At 35.5% G+C, this 24,164-nt stretch overlaps 1 protein-coding gene and 1 long non-coding RNA gene across 3 annotated transcripts in view; one reads left to right on the forward strand and one right to left on the reverse strand.

Moving 5' to 3' along the window:
• Window positions 1-23,914, forward strand: part of LOC100366719 (CREB-binding protein-like) — a 62,476-nt gene extending 38,562 nt beyond the window's left edge. For both annotated transcript variants that reach the window (XM_085498180.1, XM_085498181.1), the window contains exons 17-27: window positions 1,095-1,151; window positions 1,268-1,345; window positions 1,508-1,575; window positions 3,825-3,972; window positions 5,353-5,499; window positions 8,112-8,225; window positions 12,855-13,020; window positions 13,223-13,405; window positions 14,524-14,679; window positions 14,999-15,271; window positions 21,244-23,914. In XM_085498180.1, the coding sequence (XP_085354306.1) occupies window positions 1,095-1,151; window positions 1,268-1,345; window positions 1,508-1,575; window positions 3,825-3,972; window positions 5,353-5,499; window positions 8,112-8,225; window positions 12,855-13,020; window positions 13,223-13,405; window positions 14,524-14,679; window positions 14,999-15,271; window positions 21,244-23,301 (3,448 nt within the window). In that variant the 3' untranslated portion in view covers window positions 23,302-23,914. The remainder of the gene's footprint in view (window positions 1-1,094; window positions 1,152-1,267; window positions 1,346-1,507; window positions 1,576-3,824; window positions 3,973-5,352; window positions 5,500-8,111; window positions 8,226-12,854; window positions 13,021-13,222; window positions 13,406-14,523; window positions 14,680-14,998; window positions 15,272-21,243) is intronic.
• Window positions 9,448-10,627, reverse strand: LOC146747420 (uncharacterized). The gene is made up of 2 exons (XR_014929236.1): window positions 10,368-10,627; window positions 9,448-9,874 (listed from the first exon to the last, which is right to left on the reverse strand). It is a non-coding gene; the product is annotated as an uncharacterized LOC146747420 (long non-coding RNA).
• Window positions 23,915-24,164: the final 250 nt, after the last annotated feature.

The following is a 24,164-nucleotide window of genomic DNA, read 5'->3' on the forward strand; positions in this document are numbered from 1 at the left end:
AGAACTTAATGGCTATAGAAATAGCAGAATTTCAATGGAAAATGCTTTACATCTTAATATTGAATTTGTAATAGTCTGAGAAACGTGTGTGTGATTTGGTGCTATCATTGATGCGGATGCAGATATCTAGCAAATACCGAAGCTGATACATTTATTATAATACACACATTACTGAACATGTCAAAGGGTTCAAACTAAATACAACTGTACATGCATTAATATTGTTTAAATAAAACATCAACATGGGCATACATATAGAAACCATTTTAGCTACCGTAAAATTCCTAATTGAGGCTGCAGCGTGAAGTCTTGGTCTGGCTTAATTAGAGCATTCACTTCGGTAACAGTGGGAAATTTTTTCAGAAAACAAAGGCCAGAAAGGATAATGATATGCTAATGATTCTAAGCGCACTTTCGAATTTTTACACACAAACAAACTTGTACACAAACGAAATTTCACACTGTATAACATAGTGCACAATAAATAATATCTACAAATAGATTTGTATGCATTTGCAGATTACGGTACCGTATACTATAATCTCTTGAATAGACATCACTCTAATTGTAGTGCAATCGTTTGATTTTGATTAGAAAACAGCATGATTTTTTTTTTAAACTAGTTGTTTTCGAAAAATAAGTTGAGCATTGAAAACAAATTTAACACTTTTGACGATGATAACAGCTCATTGTAAAATCGCAGTTTACCCATTCATGCTACCCGCAATAAACGCTGTACTCACGAAAGAGCGTCAATAACTATGGAAAACCTAAAATTAGACTCTATTCTAGGCATCAGGAAAAATCGAAGTGTTCGAAAAATTCTGAAATATGTGGTGGCTGTTTGGGTTGTGAAAGTTTGGTGCGGCTTTTTCCTGCAAGCTTTTTCCTGGGATCAAAACTTGTCAATTTTAACATGAAACAATGTCTCAGGTTTAATAGGGGTGCGGCTTCTATTAAAGCTGCGGCCTCAAATATGATTTTCTCGATATGTGTGGTATAAAAACAACCATCATATAAGCCAAGTTGGTACTGAACAGTTTTAATGATTAGTAACATAATGTGTGTCACATTTATGCCTATTTCTTTTGCAGGTCAATTAAAAAAGAACAGTTTGTAAAAATGAAGAATGATAATTTAGATTTAGAACCGTAAGTCATTTAAATTTTGCTTTATTTAATGAAAAACATGTGCATGGTTGGTTAATAAAAATGATTTCATATATTGTTATGCTGCTTTGATATTTATATTATATTCTTTTTAACAGTTTTTTAGATTGTCTAGAATGTGGGCGTAAACTACATCAAATATGCGTGTTACATAATGAGACGATATGGCCTGAAGGGTGAGTATCGCTGTCATCTCTTTTGTTACATTTTACACAGCTGTCATCAGCAGTTGCTGTTGTGTGCTGTATTCCATGATTGATACATACTTTGCCAACTTAATAATTTACTTGCAAGCCTTGTGACTATTAAATTATTTCTTATGAATATTTTTTCTCTAGATTTACTTGTGACGGTTGTTTGAAAGCTAGAGGCATGAAACGGAAAGAAAATAAATTTTGTTCTAAAAGTAAGTATGGTTTGATCAGGTTTTGCCACAATTGTATCTGTATACTTATCTCATCCTGACTTGTATTTGGTCTGTTAAAAATGTGCATGAACCAAAAACTGCTTTTATTGTCTTCTGAATCATTAAATATTGTAATTGTATTGTCTAACTTAGCTCCCATGTTTGACTAAGTGCCCATCCCCCCTCTTTTTGCTGGGAGAGGATTGACCAGCTTTGTTTTTAGTCCAAGAAAATTGTTCAGCTTGGAATGTGTCTGAACCCCTCATTAGTATGCAAGAATGTAGGAATATACCAAGAAAATTGTTTTTCTGGAGTAAATTGTAGTGTATTTTACTTATGAAAGGTCAAAAAGTGCATGTGGATGTTAACGGAATGATGTAGTTTGATCACAGTTGCGCAATAGATGGACTATTTTGGGCGTAGCTATAAAATGTGTCACCGAAGTACTCACACATGTGCATGATTCCAATAATTTGTGCTGTGAAGAAACTCCATTAGAAAATAAGTATTGTGTAATTTGTAGTGAGAATGTTTTCAAATAGATTTTTGTTTATGAATCTTGTTTCTTTTCAAAGTGTATTTATATAATGAAAAATGTTTATGAGAATGTTTGTTATATCTTTTCGATGGATTGAATTTACAAATGATGAGTTATTGTGTCATCACTCGAATTATGTGTTACGAATTTCTGATAGTTTAGGTTTTGTGTTCTTGCGAACGGAAAGCCATTTATACTGGTGTACAGTAGACATCGATAAAAATGAACGTATTTCGAAAATTGTGAAATCATGGTACTGTTTTGGCATTATACAACTTACATTTCCCTTTTGATGGATTTTGTGTGACTGGCCGTGTTATCGAACTGTAGTATTAGTATTATGTAAATCTGCCCGGGAAAATCTGCAAGCAAAGTTTTAAATTGCCATTTTCACGCTGCGTCATAACGTCGTCATCTAAGTATGCACAATTGTTCGTCTCGTGTTCCCCAACGCATTTAAAAATCTCTTGAATTTGGGGGACTTTGTGTGACTGACCGTGGTGTTTGTAAATTTTAGTCAAACTGTAGTAGTGTGTAAATCTGCCACAATGTGCCTCAACGAGGACTGAAAAGTGATTTCCATTTATTTAGTCTGTTATAAATCAACTATTAGCTTCCTTTAAACTTCCTATTGCCATCAGGATTACGTCTACTACACTCGGCGGTGTAGTGCGTATGGATCTTCTTGTATGAAACGCTTCCGAACCCGGAAATTGTCGGCAAATCGGGATGGTCTCGTCACGTAATTTCTTACCTTGTTCTTGACCGTAGTATGCTTGGCTATGAACTTCCACATACCCACGCTTATGGGAATAGTGCATCGCGGGTAGTACTGTATTGATCGAGGTGAAACAAACATGGCTGCTGTAATGCCTGTTCGACTACATCACTCGTGTTTTTCTTCCTGTCTTAGCAAACGTGGTCCTTCGGCCCAGGTCATCATACGCCTACGGCCCTCAATGGATGGCCGGACCAACTAATTTTTGCTTCCTACGGCCTTGCATAGTAACATACGCTAAGTACAATTAAACGTCCTGAGTTGAACAGTAGTCATTTCTAAGGTTCAAAATAAATTATTTAATTTAGTTTAATTCCTTCAGTTAAAAATTGAGTTTCTAAAATAAATAAATAATAACACTACCCTCATGTATCCTTCAAGTTTTCAAGTCTTTTCTGCCTGTTCGCCATTCCATTGCTACAAAACACACCTTTAAATACTCTTATTTTCCCAGCATCTTGTTGAACATGCCTGCATTTGTCATTCCCTCCAAAAATCACCAAATTTTACTCTAGCCTAAAACCAGGTCTTTGATCATTGTTTGACTTTTTCGAATACTAAAGAAACCAAGAAAGGCAATAAAGATAAATAGACGGACGCTACTAAATGAAAAAGTGTGAGAATAAATTATAAAGGGGCAAATTGTGTTTGATTGCTTTAATTTTGTAAGAGAGGCATTTTTGTGAATTTTGTAGTGATGAACATTTTTCTAGGGTTCTACACCATGGGGTTTCAGCGATTTCTGTGAAATTTTGTTTTACTGATTTCATTAAATTGTGAATCCTTGCTGTAAAAATTAAGTTGTTTATAGAATATATTTGCAAGTATTTTTCATGTTTTCAATCTCTTCATGGCAAAATGAAGTTCTTTGACAGCTTTCTTTGATTTAAATAATTTGTCCAAAATGTATTAATAATTATTTTCTTTTCACAGGATTGGCAACCTCATTGTTAGGTACACATATAGAAAACAGAGTTAATAGGTTTCTTCGAGAACGACAGGCTGGTGCTGGGGAAGTGACAATTCGGGTAGTTTCCAGTACAGACAAGTCTGTGGAAGTTAAACCTGGCATGAAAGCTAGGTAATTATACTTCACCTCACCTTCAGTCATTGCCAAATTTGTATTTTGCTTAAGGTAGAAGCCTACTCATGAAGTAAAATGCCCAGAATTTATTCATTTTTGCAATAAACTGTACTCTAAGGCAATAAAAGGATATTGACCGAAAAAAAATATGAGGGTCACCAGCCTTTTTTTCGAGAAAATGATGGTTGTATTTGAATGGAAAGTCACCATTTTGACTTACCATAGGTTTCTATGGCAGAGATATTATGCAATATCTCAAAATCTAGCCTGGTAACATAGGTTGAAAAAAATCGTATATTGTTAATGCTGGAGTACTTTTTGTTGTTCTGAACTATTTAAAAAATCTGGGTTTTAAAAAGTGTGAAAAAATGCAATTTTCTAAATTGTTCTAAAAATAGCATTTTTTTAAAAATATTAGGACACATTTCTCAAAAAGCTTAACTGTAACACACAAAATATTGCTATTTCATTGTACCATGGGATTTTAGCTTCATAATTGTACATAATAAACTAATGAACAATGGCATCCGATTTATGACCAATTTTGTCAAAAATTATGACTAGGCTTCTACCTTAAATGTTTGTTGGCACACAAATTTGTTGTGGGTTTCAACACTTTGTCAACAGAGGGCGCTATGCAATGGCAAAATATGTGAAAAAATATTGACCATATTTTCTGGGGGTGTGCATTTTAGGCTAGTGGTCTCAAACCAAATATTTAATAACCTGTTAATGTTTAAACATACTTTGCTGTGCAGTATATGTGTGATAAGTTCGCTCAGTGATATGGTTCAAATCTAACAAATCTAAACTAACAATACTGATCAGCATTAAACAGTATTAAGCGATGTTCAAGCCCCAACAAATATTAGCAGATTGAACAAAAATAAAAGTTTTAGTTGTATTTACAATGATTTTCATGAGAATTAGTGTATAATAAGCAAACTGATGACCTCAATGCCTACCAGAGGCCAGTGACAAGCAATTATTCAAGTTGTGTAGGAGAATAGTGAATTTTTGGCAGTAAAATATTGATATTGACGTCCAAGATTGTAAATTATAATATTCATTTGTTTGGATTCCAAAACATTGTAACTGAGTTGGGTATACAGTTTGTGACATTCTTGCGAATATTATTTGCAAATGGTATTTAATTTAGTATACAGATTTATGCAAATTAGGCCAGCCAACAACTGTTCAGGAATGTTAAGAAACACTACAAAGAAATTAATATATGTTTTCATGTTCATCGAGTTTGAATTACAGCTTTGTATTCAAGCCAAGATAAGCTGGGACCAGTTCGGTAAGTGCCAATCACTGCAATTATTGTTTACAGGAGTGTGTTTATTTGACAATGTTTTTAACTTCATACCACAGGTTTGTTGATAGTGGTGAACTCCCTGCAAGCTTTAATTATCGTGCTAAGGCTCTATTTGCTTTTGAAGAAATTGATGGTGTTGATGTGTGCTTCTTTGGCATGCATGTACAGGAATACGGATCAGACTGCCCACAGCCAAATTCCAGGTATTTTATAATTCATTGCATTGCATCCTATCTGCCCTTAATGTTGATATTTCGTATTGTAAAATCATGCAACATTTGCAGGGTTTGTAACATAAACATAAATTCATGTCAAAGTTGTATTCACACTTTGTGTGATCTACAGTAAAACTTTTCACTGACCCATGTAGGCATAGAGTGTCACTACTCATGAGAAAACTTATCCTAGAAGTTATGCAATCATCGCCTTGAATTATTGCAACACTAAAAATGTTTTTTTTTTTTATTTGGTGATTATAAACAACATCCTTGTTTGTGTCAAGTGCAGGATAGCTTTAGTGCTCCAATGTTGCCATACCAGCTAATTATATCTTTTTTCATGGTGATCACAATAATCAGTGAGAGGTGTTCTGCATATAATACAAAGTGGGATGTAACTTTGATACAAACTCACATCAAACTTTATGAACATTTTAGTATTGTAGTGAGACACGCAGCTGGTGCACCACCATTTTTGACTCCCATGTGCGAAGCACAAAATGGGAGTCTTTGCAGTTAGTGTGTCTGTATGTGTGCGTGTGTGTATGTGTGTCCGACTGTTCCACTGCTATCTCAAACATCGGTTTTTGATGAAACTTGGTGCATAGATGCTCTGGGCCAATGGGCAGATTTGATTAGGTTTTGGTAAAAATCCATGCTCGTTAATTACCTAATTTGCATGATAATTAGCTAATTTTTAGCTGTTCTATGACTGTTCCACTGATATCTAAAGAACCACTCATTGGATTTTGATGAAACTTGGTACATAGATGCTCTGAACATATGCGCAGATTTGATTAGTTTTTGGTAAAAATCCGTGCATATTAATTACCTAATTTGCATGATAATTAGCTATTTTTTAGTGGTTCCATGACTGTTCCACTGATATCTAAACAACCACTCATTGGATTTTGATGAAACTTGGTACATAGATGCTCTGAACTAATGCTAGGTTTTGATTAGTTTTTGGTAATAATCCGTGGATACTAATTACCTAATTTGCATAATGATTAGTCAATTTTCGGTTTTTCCACTGATATCTCAAGTACTAATCATCACATTTCAATGAAACTTGGTACATAGATGTCATATGACACTGCACAGACCTGATAGTTTTTATAATATCAGTATATATAATTACCTAATTTGCATAATTAATCAATTTTCAGCTTTTGATATAAGTAGTGAGCATTACATTTCAATGAAACTTGGTACTTACATACTCAAGGACTATGCAGAGATTGTTTCGGATAAATATTTGTGCATATTAATCACCTAATTTGCATAATTAGTTAATTTTCAGCTTTTCCACGGGTATCTCAAGTACTAATCATCGCATTTCAATGAAACTTGGTACATAGATCCTTCAGGACTATGCAGAGACCTGATTAGTTTCAGGGTAAATAATTGTGCATATTAATCACCTAATTTGCATAATTAACCAATTTCCAACTTTCACACTGATATCTCAGGTACTAATCATCACATATCAATGAATGTTTATACATGGATGCTGTAGGACAATAGACAGACCTGGATAATTGTGGGTTAAAATCTGTACATATTAATTACCCAATTTGCATAATTAACCAATTTTAAGCTTTCACACTGATATCTAAAGTACTAATTTCCATTTTAATGAAACTTAGTACAAAGATGCTCTAGGACAATGTACAAACCTAATTAGTTTGGGATAAAACTCTGTTCATATTATTTCCCTAATTAGCATAATAATTCATAATTTGTTGGTTCTAATCACATTTCAATTAAACTTGGTACATAGAGTTTTTGTTACATTGCGAGACCTCATTAGTTTTACAATCAAATCTGTTCATGTTAATTTTCTGATTTGCATAATTAGTTTTCAGCTAAGTAATTTCAAATTATATTTAATGTGTCTCCAATACTCTTAGCACATGGGAGTTCTTTCTAAGCTTTCTTTGATTGAGAATGTGATGATTTTCAATGTGTTGCATCCCAGTTGAATACAGGTTGACATACATTTGTGATTCAAGACTTAATCCATGAAAACCATACCTCCTCTGCAAATATTTTTGCTATACCTGAATTAATGTTTTTTTTCTTCAAAAAGTATACCAAAATGCCATTCACACTGTAGTCTATACCTGTTGATTTCTTTCAGTAGAGAGAAACAAAAAGTCTGCTCTCGATTTTGCCCTGAATTTGACCCCCTTCTCTCAAAAAGTTATTCAGCCCTCAATATGTGCCATAAATTATACCCTCTTGCATGCAGATATGTCCCCCAATATGTGCCGGATTACTAAACAGCGGATTTGATGCAACTGGTTGGATAGTTGATGTATTCAGTGTGAATATTGGGCTTGGGACCGATCAATGCTGTCGATGTTCAGATTAGACAGTGGTCGGTGGTGGTGGTTCACAGGTTGTTTCATAGGCGTCTATGGAGAAATTTCGGGGCTACATAAATCGGTCGGTTCTGACGGTAGGTCAGTTTATCCAGGGGCCGATTTTGACAGGTTTTACTGTACATATATTCTGTCCCCAATATGTGCTATAAAACAATGCATACAACTACAATTTTTCATAATGTAATTACTTGTTTTATTTATTTGCAGCCGTGTTTACATTTCTTATTTAGACAGTGTACATTTCTTCCGACCGAGTCACTTTCGTACTGCAGTCTATCATGAGATCCTTATCGGCTATCTCGACTATGTTAAAAAACAAGGGTAAGTGTTTGTACGGGTCTATAGCAGTTTGATCTTTCTATTGAGTGAAAGAAAGGTATATAAGGTACATGTCTGCTGGTGTCTTTGAGTATTTTTTTGTGGTTGCAATAACTTAACAATTATTATGGACTAATTTTTAGTCCCCGTTTCACGCAGTCTGAAAAGGGAAGTAGAGTTTCTTATTTCCGATTTCCGTCATCTCTAACATTTTCTAAGAAATTCTGCAGCAGATATCGATAAAACTTGGCACGTTGATGTATAAGCCAAATATGCACATAATTTGTTTTTCCAGATCTAAAAATCCTAAGTAGGTTTTTAGCTCTGCTGTCGAGCGGAGCTTATCATATGAGTGATTGTCCGTTGTCGTCTGTGTCAATGTTTTACTTTTTCAACTTCTTCTTGAAAACTACAAGCCTGAATGCTTTGATACTTGATGTATATGTACCTTGGGTAGACCTCTCTTAGATTTGTTCATTTCATGATGATATCTTCAATTCTCTAATTTTGGTTGGTGAATATTTTTGTCATTTTTGGTAAAAATGATATTTTCAACTTCTTGTTAAAAACTGCAAGTCCAATTGCTTTGATACTACATATATAGGTACTACATGTGGTTCTAACTCAGATTTGTTCATTTTATGATGTAATCTTCAATTCTCTAATTTTGATGAATATTTTTGTCATTTTTGGTAAAAAGTGATACTTTCACAACTGTAGAGGGGTGTCAGGGCTACATTTTGAGGGGAATTATAGTGGTGATAATGAAACAAACCCAGGTTCTGGTGATATACAAAGACCTGAATTAACAAAGAAGTCAAGTTGTTATTGTAGATACATCAAGGTTTACTCAGATTTATGAATGCAGTTTCTTGAGCATGTATACATGTATGAGACATAGTTTGGTTGCACTTGTGATTTTGGACATCGGTCAATGGAAGTTATCAGTACAATACTAGATTAAGGGAAATCACTTTATGATGAGTTGTACCCACATAGAGTACATATTAATTCACCTGTTTGCAGATGTTCCATGTTTTATTTTAACATGAGTATTTTATAATTAAATGACGGGGACTGTGACATTCATGTCTTATTAATTTTGGATATACCAGTTTGGCTTTTAAACCATTTGTGTACAAAGTCAATCTGATTAAAATCTGATGTAGTGTACGGGCTTTAATTATTGTGGCTATAAACTTATTTTAATTTTATTTTTTATTACTTTTGTTATTAATGCCCTTTTATTTTATTATTTTACTTTGATTTTGATTTTGTGATTTTTTTTTAATTCTGCCCTACCTACATCTGATCCGACGCCTATGTAAGTCCCGTTCAAATCTCGCATAAGTAACAGCCAATCACAGCCCCCCTTTTATACAGGCAGTCGGTTGCTTACTTTTCAGTGTAGCGATACTCTACGGGCAATCTTTCTGTACATTATATTTTGCCCACTTGAATAAACCATTAATAGAAAATTGCTAGTATATTTTTATTTGCAAAAGAAATTCCACAGCATTTTACAATTTTTGTCATTACATTGAATATTTTTTTCACTTCCAACAAATGTGTACACTTCCAGATACATCTTCGCCAACCAAGGTTTGTTCATTCAGTCATCGCTTCAATTTTACATCACTGAGCATAATTATCTAGAATGGAAGCAAAAAAATAAGTAAATCGTAATGATTAGAACACTGTAAACAGCTATAGTAAACAATGCAAACTGCTTTTAAATTGTACAACGGTCACCGGCCCACGGCATCGACGCAGAAAATTGGAGCAAAAAAATATTTCCTGATCAATTGCGATGTGTTCCAAATAAAAAATATTTTATTCCAGTCCAAATCAGCTCAATTACTTTAATAAAGAGTTATTGTATAATGTACAAAATGATACAATTTGATGAATATTTACAGCTACGGTTTCAATACCGTAGACGATGTTGGCCCGATCTTCAACAAAACATCACCCGTCTCCAGGGCAGGCGACTGGAAAAAGACACTGGTGTTCGGTCGAAACGGCGGAAACAAAATCGTCACTCCCAGAATAACTATGCAAAATAACGATCTAAAGTCGAACCATTCGAGCCACAATATTAAACATAAAAATGACTTTCGTTGCATTTGACAATGATAAACTTACCGAAAAGCCGTGTTATTCTCGGTCGCTAACGTCGGTATAATCCGCCATTTTATTTGAGTGTGTTTGCCACCCGATTCCGCCCGGTGACGTCATCATGTGCGCTATAGAAGGAGGTATGTGATTCGTTGACTAAAATCGTCGATAGTGGGTCTCGTTGAAATCTCGTTACATAGGCATCGGCTCAGATGTAGGTAGGGCGGAATTAAAAAAATCACAAAATCAAAGTAAAATAAAATAAAATAAAATAAAAGGGCATTAATAACAAAAGTAATAAAAAATAAAATTAAAATAAGTTTATAGCCAAAATAATTAAAGCCCGTACACTACATCAGATTTTAATCAGATTGGTACAAAGTGAGATGAGTCAGTGGATTACAATAATAGTCATGTTACAGGTCCCTTTGTTGCTTAGCAGTATACGTGCAAAGGCAGGGTTGAATTGACGTAGATTCAATTCTATTCGGTAGAAATATGCAGTATTAGATTGATATTTGACTCCCGTGTGCGAAGCACAAAAGGGAGTCTTTGCAGTTACCCTGTCTGTATGTATGTCACTTTTTTTGTTCCACCGTTATCTCAAGAACCACTAATCAAATTTTGGTGAAACTTGGTACATAGATGCTCTGGGATAATGCGCAGAGTTGATTAGGTTTTGGTAAAAATCTATGAATATTAATTACCTAATTTGCATGATAATTAGCTGATTTTTAGCTGTTCCAAGACTGTTCCACTGATATCTGAAGAACTACTCATTGGATTTTAATGAAACTTGGCACAGGGATGCTCTGAACCAATACGCAAATTTGATTAGTTTTGGGTAAAAATCTATAAATATTAATTACCTAATTTGCATGATAATTAACTGATTTTAAGTTGTTCTATTACTGTTCCACTCATTGGATTTCAATGAAACTTAGCACATGGATGCTCTGAACTAATGCGCAGATTTGATTAGTTTTGGGTAAAAATCTGTTAATATTATTAATTACCTAATTTACATAATGATTAATCAATTTTCGCCTTTTCCACTGATATCTCAAGTACTAATCATAACATTTCAATAAAACTTGGTACATAGATGTCACATGACACTGCACAGACCTGGTAGTGTTTAGGGTATTATCAGTACATATTAATTACCTAATTTGCATAATTAATTAATTTTCAGCTTTTGATATTTTGAGTAGTAATGATCACATTTCAATGAAACTTGGTACATAGTTACTTGAGGACTGTGCAGAGACCTAATTAGTTTGTGGGTAAATATTTGTGCATATTAATCACCTTATTAGCATAATTAGTTAATTTTCAGCTTTTCACCTGATATCTCAAGTACTAATCATCACATTTCAATGAGACTTGCGACATTTTCTAGGACTATGCAGAGACCTGATTAATTTTGGGATAAATAATTGTGCCTATTAATTACCTAATTTGCATAATTAGTTAATTTTTTGCTGTTGTATGGCTGTTGCACTGATGTCTACAAACCACTCATTGGATTTCAATGAAACTTTTAAAGAGTACCCATCACATTTCAATGAACCTAGGACTATACACCATATTAGTTTTTGGTAAATATGTATGCTTCTTAATCACTTAATTAACATAATTAATTAATACTGATATCTCAAGTATTGATCATCACATTTGAATAAAACTTGGTACATAAATGCTCTAGAACAATAGACAGCCTGATTAATTTTGGGTTAAAATCTGTTCATATTAACTCTCTAATTAGCATAATAATTAATATTTTTTGGGTTCTAATCACATTTCAATGAAACTTGTTACATTGTGCAGACCTTATTAGTTTTACACTTAAATCTGTTCATATCAGTTACCTGATTTACATAATTAGTTTTCAGCTATTCCATCAATATCTCAAGTACAAGTAATTTTGAATTAATTTTTAGTGTGTCTTCAATACTCTCAGCACACGGGAGTTCTTTCTTAGCTTTCTTTGATTTATATTTTGTTCCTAACATGTTAATATTCAGTTTATCGCTATCAAACTTATATATGTGGTTAATCTGTAGATATATCGTAGTTGGCCTGTATAGATTTTGGAGTTGATTTACCAAAAATTGCATTTGCAAGTGTAAATCAAGTCTGTTTGAAAACTGCATAGTGTAGTGGTTAAGACCTTTGCTTTGCCAGTAGAAGATTGAAAGATCAAATCCAATGCTAGAAACCTTTGTTTAGCATTTTCAATGAATTTAATAACAAATATCAAATATCTAATAATAACAATATCTGCTAGTACTGTTTGCTTGTTTTACCGTATTAAAGGGACAGTGCTGGTATTAGTTAGCGCGAAACCATTCAGCAAAGGAGGTGTAGTCATGATTTCTAGCTATTTAACGAATCTAATCAGATTGATTGTGACATTTAGTTGAAGCCCATGACAAACAAATTATTGTCTATAATAAATATAAGGCTATGATCAAGTATTTAAGTGTTTTGATATTCTGTGTTAATCTGTAGCTTTGAACAGGCACATATCTGGGCTTGTCCACCAAGTGAGGGCGATGATTACATATTCCATTGTCATCCACCTGAACAAAAAATACCTAAACCAAAGAGATTACAAGAATGGTACAAGAAGATGTTGGATAAAGCAGTTTCAGATAAAGTGGTCTTGGATTTCAAGGTAAGCTTACTTTGGTTGCCAATATTATGTTGCCAGAAACATAGTGTGTATTGTAATCTGAAAGTAAATTGGTGGTTGTTTTCAGCTTTTCCTTTTCTCTGACCTGTAGGAATAAATACTTGCAAAATTAAGCTGGCTTCATTATATAGGTCTCTTACATTTCCTCTATAAATGTATTGTCAATGTTTTTGGATTTCCACAGGATATTCTGAGGCAGGCAAATGATGATAACCTTACAAGTGCCAAAGAATTGCCTTATTTTGAAGGTGACTTCTGGCCAAATGTTTTAGAAGAGAGTATCAAAGAGCTAGATCAGGAAGAAGAAGAAAGAAAAATGGCAGAAGCTGCTGCAGCAGTCTCCTTGCAACATGATGATAGTGACCTGGTAAGCTATTGTTATTGGCAGATTCATCTATTTTATTGAATATCGCAGATTTATCTGTTGCAGATATATATATCTCTGGACATGCCTTGACCAATTCATGTTCAAATGTGACACATATGCACTTGTATTCCATTTTTACCTTGCCTGTAACATCAAAAAATGTGAATATTAGGCAGGGTTTTGCCCAGCCTGATTTGAGTGCCGGTGGCTAATTAATATTCATGAGGTCATTAATATTTATTTTTCCAATTTTTTTTTTCCCCATGCCATATTTCAAAATAAACTTAGTCAATACAAAATAAATGAACAGTAATATATACTAGTAGTAGAGAAAACCGATACGATGAACTTACAGCAACAGTGAGTGAATCAGGTCATTTGACCGAACGCGTACACGGGATGTTTATTTGTGAGATTAAACTAATTACAAATGTTATTATTTCGGCTCAGAGGGGCTTAGCCGAAGTGCACATTCCTGGGATTTCAGTTACTTGTAAATCATTTTTTAAAAAGCTGTTTTTTCTTGAAATAAAAACATGAATTAATTTTTGACAGACACCTGTACTGCCAGCTAAGATTTTCTGGTGTCTTGCATGATTTATGAAGCACTTTTTTTCTGAGATGCAGCATTTGTTTTTATAATAAAAAATCTGAATTACTTTGAATAAAGATGGAAATTATGTCCCTTAAAATAATTAAACAAATTAGACACCAATGTTTTTGTAAGATATTTACATCTATCAAGGACATTCGGTAAACTGCTTTCCCACTGTTATTTCAACCCCAAAACTTGTTTGTTTTTAAAATTAATTATGACAATGCATATTCATATTGAAACAAACTATGATAAAGGGAATAATATTATATAACAAAGGGCAAGGTCACCAGAGTTCAACTATGTTTTTTTTTTAATTATTGCTGTTCCAGAGCAATATTTCTTAATATGGACAAGTACTCGTTTGACTATCAGATACAAGATGTCATTCAAATCAATGTTAAAAATTCATCATCGTCTGGATCCATACTTCTGACATGTTTATATAACTATAAACAAAACTATATATCTTAAATTTGATAACTAACAGGGACTGTGCCATGGCTTGTTTTTTATCTTTCAGGGCAAGACTGGCAGCAAAAAAGCTCAAAAGAAGGCTAAGAAAACCAGCAAAAGCAAAAGCAATAGTAGTCGAAAAAACAATAAAAAATCAAACTTTCCACAGCAGGGCAATAGCCTTTCACAGAAACTGTATGCAACAATGGAGAAGCATAAAGAGGTGAGCAGTAATCTATTATGACAATCATACTATGTTCCGCTAAAATGAACAATTGTGGCTTGCATATGTGCTTCTCTCTGACACGCATAGACGAAGTATTGTGATGTATGTCAGTGTTACACACTTTGCCCTGTTAACTGGTGCTCTTTTTTACTGTTAAAAACGTGTGTGCTTATTTATTGCGAAGGTATTTGTTATATTTGTGACAACATGCTCTACTATAGAGTCCATGGGTACACCTGTTTATTAGCACACACTTGAGTACAGTCAAGCCAACAATTCAAGTAATGATAACTGGTGCATTTTTTCCCTCTACTAGGTGTTTTTTGTTATCAGACTTCAACTTGTTGGTAGTTATCCACATACATCTGACCCGGATCCTGTTATTACATGTGATCTTATGGATGGAAGAGACTCCTTCCTAACAATAGCAAGAGAAAAACATTATGAATTTTCCTCACTGAGGAGGGCCCGGTGGTCAAGTATGGCCATGCTTGTAGAACTTCATAACCAAGGCCAGGATAGATTTGTGTACACTTGTAATACGTGCAAACACCATGTGGAAACCAGATATCACTGTACAGTTTGTGATGTAAGTATTAAAATTTACACTTATTTATCCATTCATCTGAGTTGGCCTGCCAGTTGGTATTTGATCATGTGATCTGATTGCTGAAGTGATCAAAACATAGGCTGTTACAAGTTCAGTTCTCTACTTAAGGTAGGTTGGATTGCTGAATTCATTCAGCAGAATTCAATGTCTTTGGAACAATGCATATAGCTTTGGCTATATTAAGTTTAAATCTGTGCATATTTACCATACTCGACCGCGTCAGCGCCCAGAGTCCTCAACTCAGAAAATCACGATTTTTTAGGGGTGGGCACCCAAGAACCCCCTCGAAAAAGAGTGCAAATAAAAAATTTGATTCATCAAGTGACAAATTACGTCTTTGAGGGAAAATCAAATTACAAAATTAGTTGAGTCGTCATTGATTTTCACAATGAAGAAACAGAAATGATCACAAAAAATATGCACATTTTATTACAATATTAATTACGTACCACCAGAATTTACGAAATTAAAAACATTTGAGTCTGTTGAAACAGTCAAAGTCAAAATTGTCATATTATCTCCACTGACAAAGGTGTTGGATCGTACGCAAACTCTCGGTGAAAATCACTTTCCGCCATGACCCATTTGCATATTTGACCTGCAGCAGCATCCTTTGACCTAATGGGTCAAGTTGGTTATTAACCAATCAGAATGCTGTGTTGTACTGACGCAATTCTTTGGAAATTCACGAAGACTTTCGGTAACGCAATGTGCAAGTGAATTATCGATATCGAAGTATGATCTGTTGGAATTGATTTCAGCGAATAAACAACATTGTTTTTCCAAAAAACTAGTACCGTAAAAACTCGATTAATTCGCGGTAGTAAAAATAATTCATGCACGAATTAATAGCGTAAAAACGGAAATTATTGGTTTTTGGTGCGCGAATTAAAAGAGTACTTTTAGATCGATTCAAAAAGGAGCTGTTTTCATAAATTTATTAGTGATTTGTTTTGTTTTCCAATGAACACGATTACAGGACGTTTTTTTAGTGCCTCTGAGATTCGTGGCTAGCGACATTCATGGCGTGTAGTCGAGCAGAGAACACGCACTGCGTCAAGGACCACGCACCATGTTACACTTGAAATGAAACAGTGAAATGGCAAAGGTCACTCTGTACACAAACAAACAATGAACACGTGGCTACAAAGTAGCCGTCTGGCTGCACTGCTTTTTTAGCTCCGCTGTCGACTTTGTCGAGCGGAGCTTATCATATGAGTGATTGTCCGTCGTCGTCGTCGTCCGTGTCAATGTTTTACTTTTTCGACTTCTTCTTGAAAACTACAAGCCTGAATGCTTTGATACTTGGTGTATATGTACCTTGGGTAGACCTCTCTCAGATTTGTTCATTTCATGATGATATCTTCAATTCTCTAATTTTGGTGAATATTTTTGTCATTTTTAGTAAAAAGTGATATTTTCGACTTCTTGTTGAAAACCGCAAGTGCAATTGCTTTGATATTACATATATAGCTACTACATGTGGACCTCTCTCAGATTTGTTCATTTTGTAATGATATCTTTAATTCTCTAATTTTGGTAAATATTTTTGTCATTTTTGGTAAAAAGTGATATTTTCGACTTCTTGTTGAAAACCGCAAGTCCAATTGCTTTGATATTTACATATATAGGTACTACATGTCGACCTCTCAGATTTGTTCATTTCATGATGATATCTTTAATTCTCTAATTTTGATGAATATTTTTGTAATGTTTGGTAAAAAGTGATATTTTCGACTTCTTGTTGAAAACCGCAAGGCCAATTGCTTTGATATATTATACATATAGGTACTACATGTGGAACTCTCTCAGATTTGTTCATTTTCTAATGAAATCTTCTGTTCTTTAATTGCCATGTGCATTGCTAACAGCGGAGCTATCTCAGCCGACAGGCTGCTTGTTTTATTTTTCTAGGCATCGCCCTGGCGATGTTATGGCAGATATTGTGAAGCCCATCTTGTCTGGAAAAATAACCATGCGTTGATAAAAATGATCTCAAAAAATGTTTATAAAAGATAATGTTTCGCGTTGACCAAATATAATCATGCAAAGTATAAATTCAAAGTGTTTCAATACATTGGTGAGAGGTCGCATTTTACGTGAACAAGAACATGCACTAAGAAGGAAAAGCAAGCCAAAGTCGAAACGGGGTGCATCACGGACATGACACAACACACGCTGCGACAACTGAGTGATCAGCGACATCATTTTGGGACGCAATTTAACTTCAAGTACTTCTTTGCAAAACTTGCTGCGCGGCGATGCTGACATCAAGTGTGTGTTGACCGAAGTTTGACTTCAAGCAACGCACTGAACTGGCGCGTATCTTAGCAACCTTTTTCTTTCGTGCCCGCGCGTCAATCTAGTAAAATTGTTATTATATCCGAATTGAAGGTACTGTAATTACGCAACTTGTATGCAACTCTGTACTGGCTTTGAATATATCAACGTCGTTTACTTAGTGCACTGCAGGGTTCTCCCCAGAAAAAATGCATAGCGCCGGGGCTAATTTGCATAATAATTTGCATATCATTTACATATCTTTCCTTCATTGATTAACAGAACTTATTTACAATTATGAATATTAGTGAGCTCAGTCACAGGGCAAATATTTTTTTTAATGGAATCAACACATTATGTTTCACAATTTAGAAGAGTTTGAAACATTCTCGAAATACAAATGCTACAGATTAAAAACAAACACAAATACATTATTGTTGCAATTTAATTGTTTTGTAAAACGTTGAAGGAAACGCATTCAAAACGTTAAGCCAGATTTATGTTCACGAATCTCATAATTTTATTCACTCCAAAAACATTCTCCTTCAAAAAATCGATCACGTAATTAATTGACGTATTGTTGTAATTTATTATTCGTACCATCAACTTCTAAAACGTTTACAATTACAGTAATGAGCGAACAAATAAAGCTTCAAAACGATCATCAAAGTTACGACGTGACATAACTTACTTGGCCATGTTATACACCAGTTATAGCAATAATTCCTCAACAAATTTTACTTCTTTTTTTTTTATATGAAATGTAAGTAAAATCCGACTTATTTTTATCGGGAGCGATTATTTTTGATCACTTGATCGCTTCGGTAAAAAAAAAACAGACCCGCCATGATGTTTGTGAAACATTAGCATGTGTCCTTTGACCCGATGGGTCAAGAATTCCATTAACCAATCAAAATGCCGCATGGTAATGCCGGTAGAACCCGAAGTTTTCCGAATGGTAGTGATCATAAAAATTACATTGCGGAAGTAAAGCGATGTCGTAGCACGATGTGTTGGCATCAATTTCAATTGAAAACTGCATGACAGCTTTCGAAAGAGGTGATTTGCAATTTTTAAAAGGTAAATTAGGTCTTGAAAGAAGAGTTTTTACATGATTCGCAATGATAACAGTTCAAATGTATTTTACTAAATCACGCAATAAACACGTTGTTTTTTTCTTGAGTAGCGTGAACTGATCGTGAACTCCGATTTGACCATGTTATATCGAGGTGGAATTGATTTTGAAATAATTTTAGCTTTCAATCTAAAGACTGTGTCTATCGCAGAAAGTATTTACTTACAAACAAAGAGGTGCTAATTCCACAAATTTGACTAGCCGCTACGTATCGTGCGACTAGGTCTATTGTTTATAAATTATAATCCACGACTGGCAGGATGCGTGTCGGTCGGTACGTAATTATACCAACAATCAGACAATAGTCCTCGTCGGAAGCATTTCCGTGGTGGTCACTAATTTTGAGTGACGGTCGGGGCCGACCGGCGTGGCGAACAAAGCTTTTTCACATCTGATATTAGCATGTCAAATATGAAATCAAGCGCCGAGGTGGGAACACATAGCGCCGAGGTCCCAAGTGAAGCGCCGAGATTCACAGGTATAGCGCCGCGGACCTCGGCGCTAAAAAGCCCTGGGGAGAACCCTGCACTGCTTTTCTCATTACGCAAATTTGTTTACAATATTGTACCGGCTCTGAATATTTCAACTTCGTAATGTATTGCTTTCATGATAATTAGTGTTTTTTTTAACCACGCGTTTGAATTACGTGCGGCATTGGGCAATGACCTCCAGAGTTCATACACTTATATTTAAATTCGGGCCACCCAGCTTAACGCAAATCAATATAGTTACTTGTCATTTGTTCAAAAAATCTTTCAACTCTCACAAATACCATGGATGCGAAGAGGTAACTGGGATTAAATGAAAAGGAACATCTTTCTTGGACAAAAAATATGTCAGTACAATATTATGTGTGCAAGGTTAGATTTATAGAACGTACATGACCGCTTAACTCTGTGTTTTTTACCGAAAACGGTCAATCGCCCAACCAATCAAAAACGTCAATTTACGCACCGTAGAGCGGTTCACTTAAATGACGTAATAGAATAATGGCGGACACATGGTCAATGCGACGCTGTGGACCAGCGACGAAAAAGCCCTGTACTAAGCTTTCCATCACAGGAAATTCGTAATGGATGTGCTAACCGATGGATTTTTATCGACTAAGTAATAATCTGTAGTGTTGTGGGGGAATGATTTTTTTCAGGTCAAATCTTTACCGAACCTAAACTGCTTGCTAACTGAAAGGCTGTGATGACTGAGATCATCTGCGATTGCGGCTACACCAAGTACTGATAACATAAAAACTCAAACAAAATGTATATTTTTAATGTCTTCATGCAATATATTCTGAGTTACCCACTTTATTCTGGCCCGCGAATTAATAGGATACAATTTTAAACATGTTTTTGAACGCTGAGAATTAAAAGGATACATTTAAAAATTAGCATTCGAAAATAAAATGGGTGCGCGAACTAATAGAGACCGCGAATTAATCGAGTTTTTACGGTAACTAGCCGTTTTTGAGAGGTAAACTGGATATGGCATAAAATATTTACCGCATTTTACTTGTATTAACAGGTCCTTGTTGAAGCGTAGTTTATGCACGGTTACAACATGTTCACAGCGATCGATATCCACGCTGTATCATATAAAAACGATTACCAAGATCAAGATTCGTTACGCAAGACAAAGTTTTAAATTAGTTGCATTTTGAAGGGGTCGGCGCTTAGCCGAATGTGACCCCAAATATAAAAATTGCGCAAAAGTGGGGGTGGGCGCTAACGCGGTCGAGTACGGCATTACCAATAATGTTCAGGTGGTATCTCAAGAAGTAATGGTGATTGGTGTTTTTTATGTATTAGCTCATATAATTCAGTTGTTGGATTGTCACAATATTATTTGTAACTTCCTGCAGTAAACAGCTCCAACAAACAGGTTGATTATGTTGTACCAAATTGGATGTATGTGACTATGAATATAACAGCAATGATTTCATATAGTATTTATGACAATAAATAGTGTACGAGTTGAGATTCTGTCAGCTGAAAATCAAACACAAACTGGAGAAAGAAACTACTAAGCTTGAATGATTAACTGCTGTCAATTAATGTCACGTGATGTTGAGCTGCTGAAACAAGGTGTCTAATCTAATCCCCACAAACAACTCGGCCTATGACGATAAATGGAACAGGAATGAGACTCGGACCACACAATCTCTAGGGTTGCCGATGACGGTCCAGTTATGTGACTCAGTACAAATTCATTTACTGGCTTCTTCATGGCTTTTTACATTTGTTTAAAAAAATGGCAAATTTATTCCATAACTGTGCCCATGTGCCATTCCCTAGACAGGCTTAATCATGACTATTTTTGATTTCTCAAAAATTTAATATTTCTACGTGACATCTAGTGTTTGCAGTCACACTAAAAGTAGGTGAACAAATGAGTTTCTGTAAACAGACTATGCAAGTGATAGCCACACTTGCTTTGGGCAAATGAATTGGGTCTTCAACCAGGTGACAGGCTTAGACCCTGGATTAATTTGCATACTAATAGTTGTCTATGCTGCTAATATATATGTTTTATATTTCAGGATTTTGACCTGTGTGTTCCATGCTTCAAGAAGGTTGGTCATGAACATAAAATGGACAAATGGGGCTTGGACCTCGATGTTGATCAACAAGCCAACCCAATGCGTAGTCCACAGGAATCTCGTCGTCAATCTATTCAGCGTTGTATTCAATCATTAGTACATGCTTGCCAATGTCGGGATGCTAATTGTCGCTTGCCAAGTTGTCAGAAAATGAAACGTGTTGTGCAACATACAAGGAGTTGTAAAAGGAAAACTAATGGTGGCTGTCCTATATGTAAACAGCTTATTGCTTTATGTTGTTATCATGCTAAGCATTGTCAGGAGGCCAAATGTCCTGTTCCGTTCTGTCTAAATATTAAACATAAACTTCGACAACAACAATTACAACACAGACTACAACAGGCACAGATGCTTCGACGACGTATGGCTACTATGGCTACTCGCCTACCACAAAGTTCAGCTTCAGTGCAGGCTCAGCCGTCAGTTGTTCCATCACAGGCACCAGCTATGCCACCACAGCAACTGCAACAACAGTTGCCACCACCACAGCAGCAGCAGCAGCAGCAGCAGCAACAGCAGCAGCAGCAGCAACAACAACAACAACAGCAGCAGCAGCAATTGTCGCAACTCCCTCGGGCTGTATCAATGAAACCACCAAACCATGGGGCACCACCAGCAGCTCTTCAGGCTGTGCAACAAATACAAATTGCAGCCAATGCCCAAAGGCATACTCCTGGGCAGCAACCACAAAGAACTCCATCACCTTCATTTGTCAGCCAGATGCCTCCTCCTGTGAGTGCTTCTTCACAAAAACCCATTCAAATGTCACCGAATGCAGGAACGGAACCAAGACCCCCATTACCTTCATTACAAAGGTGGACAAATATGTACCCCCAACCCAATCCTTTGTCCAATCAGCAAAATATGAACTTGCAAGCATCACATATAATGCCTCAGTCCGGAGCGATGCAACCTCAGAGAAATCCTAACATGGCACAACCTGGAGTCAGGCAAAATGTGCCGTCAGCTGCTTTGCAGCAACTCTTAGAAACACTTAAAGGACCTAGTTCTGTGCAACAACAACAAAAAGTACTAAATATTCTTAAATCTAATCCACAACTTATGGCTGCCTTTATAAAACAAAGGTCACAGCATCAACAGCAGCAGCAGCAGCAGCAACAACAACAACAACAACAACAACAACAACAGCAGCAGCAGCAACAGCAATCCCAAGTTACACAGTTAAATCAGCAAATGGGGCAAATAATGGGTCAGCAGCTGGGACAACAAATGGGACAGCAAATGGGCCAACAACTAACCCAACAAATGAATCCTCAAATGGGGCAACAAATTGGTCAACAACCTAGTCAGCAGTTAACCCCTCAACAACAACAATGGCAACAGACTTTGAGGCTGCAACAGTCACAGTTTCAACAACCTCAAATGACTTTCACTCAACCTCAGGTGCAACGACGACAATTTACTCCCCAGCAACTATTGCAATATCAACAACAACAACAACAACAACAGCAGCAACAGCAACAGCAACAACAAGTTGTTGGTCAAGGGGATGCGAGTCAACAACTGCAGCAATTCCAACATCAGCAAATGTTGCATGCTCAAGAACAACTTAAACAACAGATGTCTAACTCGCAAGGAAAAACTGGACTGAGTCCTCAACAGCAACAAATGTTGGCAGCTCAATCTCCTCAAGTAATGAATCAAGTGAGGTCACCGCAGGCTACTTTAGTTCAGCAAGTGAGATCACCGAATCCAACTTTGTCACCGAGGCCGCAGTCACAACCTGTACCTTCCCCAAGAACTCATTCAGCCCAGCCTTCCCCCCATCATGTGCAAACACATTCTCCACACCCAGGTAGTGTGGGCCCACCTGAACAAATGCAGACTGATCAGCCAATGCTGCCACAAAATCCCACCCAACATCCAAATATGCCCCAACTTCAAAGTCCTGCCGACCCAGCATTAACTCGAGACGATACAGAAATGGCTCCTTTAACTCCACAGGACCAACTCACAAGATTTGTTGAGACTTTATAAGGACATTGTCCTGACAACAAATAGATAGTTGATCCATATTTTTTTCTTGTATTTTCCAAAGAAGAATCTTGACAATTTTTGAAAGAAAGACTGTTTTATTAATATTTTATTTTATATTTCCCTTGTCGTGTCTGTACAAGTCATAGTTGATATTAAATGTCAGAATGCATCTGACAAACAACAAATAATTTTTCTAAATCAGTGTACACTTTTGTGTCATCATTAATATATTCTAATTTGTATAGTTAGGCCTTGAGAAACAATTTTCTTTTTTCAGGGCAAATTCATAGTCTGACCAATGTATACTTAAAAATCATTTGTTTTGTGTTTTTCAAGACTTGGAGTATTTTAGTCAATAGCAAGATCCTGTACTGTACAATTTTTTTGTTTTTTTCATTTTTAAAAAAATGCTGTAGCTGTTGATATTTGAAGTCCCTACTTTATTATATTGAATAATAGGGAACAGAAGAAGAAATCATGATGGTTCTTGTATGATTATATAATTAATGTTAAACTGGGGAGTTCTCAAATGGAATCACTGTATAAAGGGGCACATACTTATACATGATAAGCATAAATACCCTAATAAATGTGTGCACTTTTCCAATTTTAATTGAATGTATTGCTTGTTGATTTTTTTTATTTTCAGTGTGCTTTGAATATATTTTTAGTCCCAATCACACCATGGAGCTAAAAACAGGAGATCAAAATCTTGATGACATTGTTTCCTTAACTTCTGTCGACCATTTGCTCTGAAGATGATAATTAGTGGATTTGTTAGTGGAATAACCAAACATTGCCAGTAATATTAAAATTAAAGTTGAATATGGTGGCGACAATTGGCGATTCTGCCATAAACTCAA

The sequence above is a fragment of the Saccoglossus kowalevskii genome, chromosome 4 (assembly GCF_978046115.1).
Source record: "Saccoglossus kowalevskii chromosome 4, keSacKowa6.1, whole genome shotgun sequence".
NCBI classification, from domain to species: domain Eukaryota; kingdom Metazoa; phylum Hemichordata; class Enteropneusta; family Harrimaniidae; genus Saccoglossus; species Saccoglossus kowalevskii.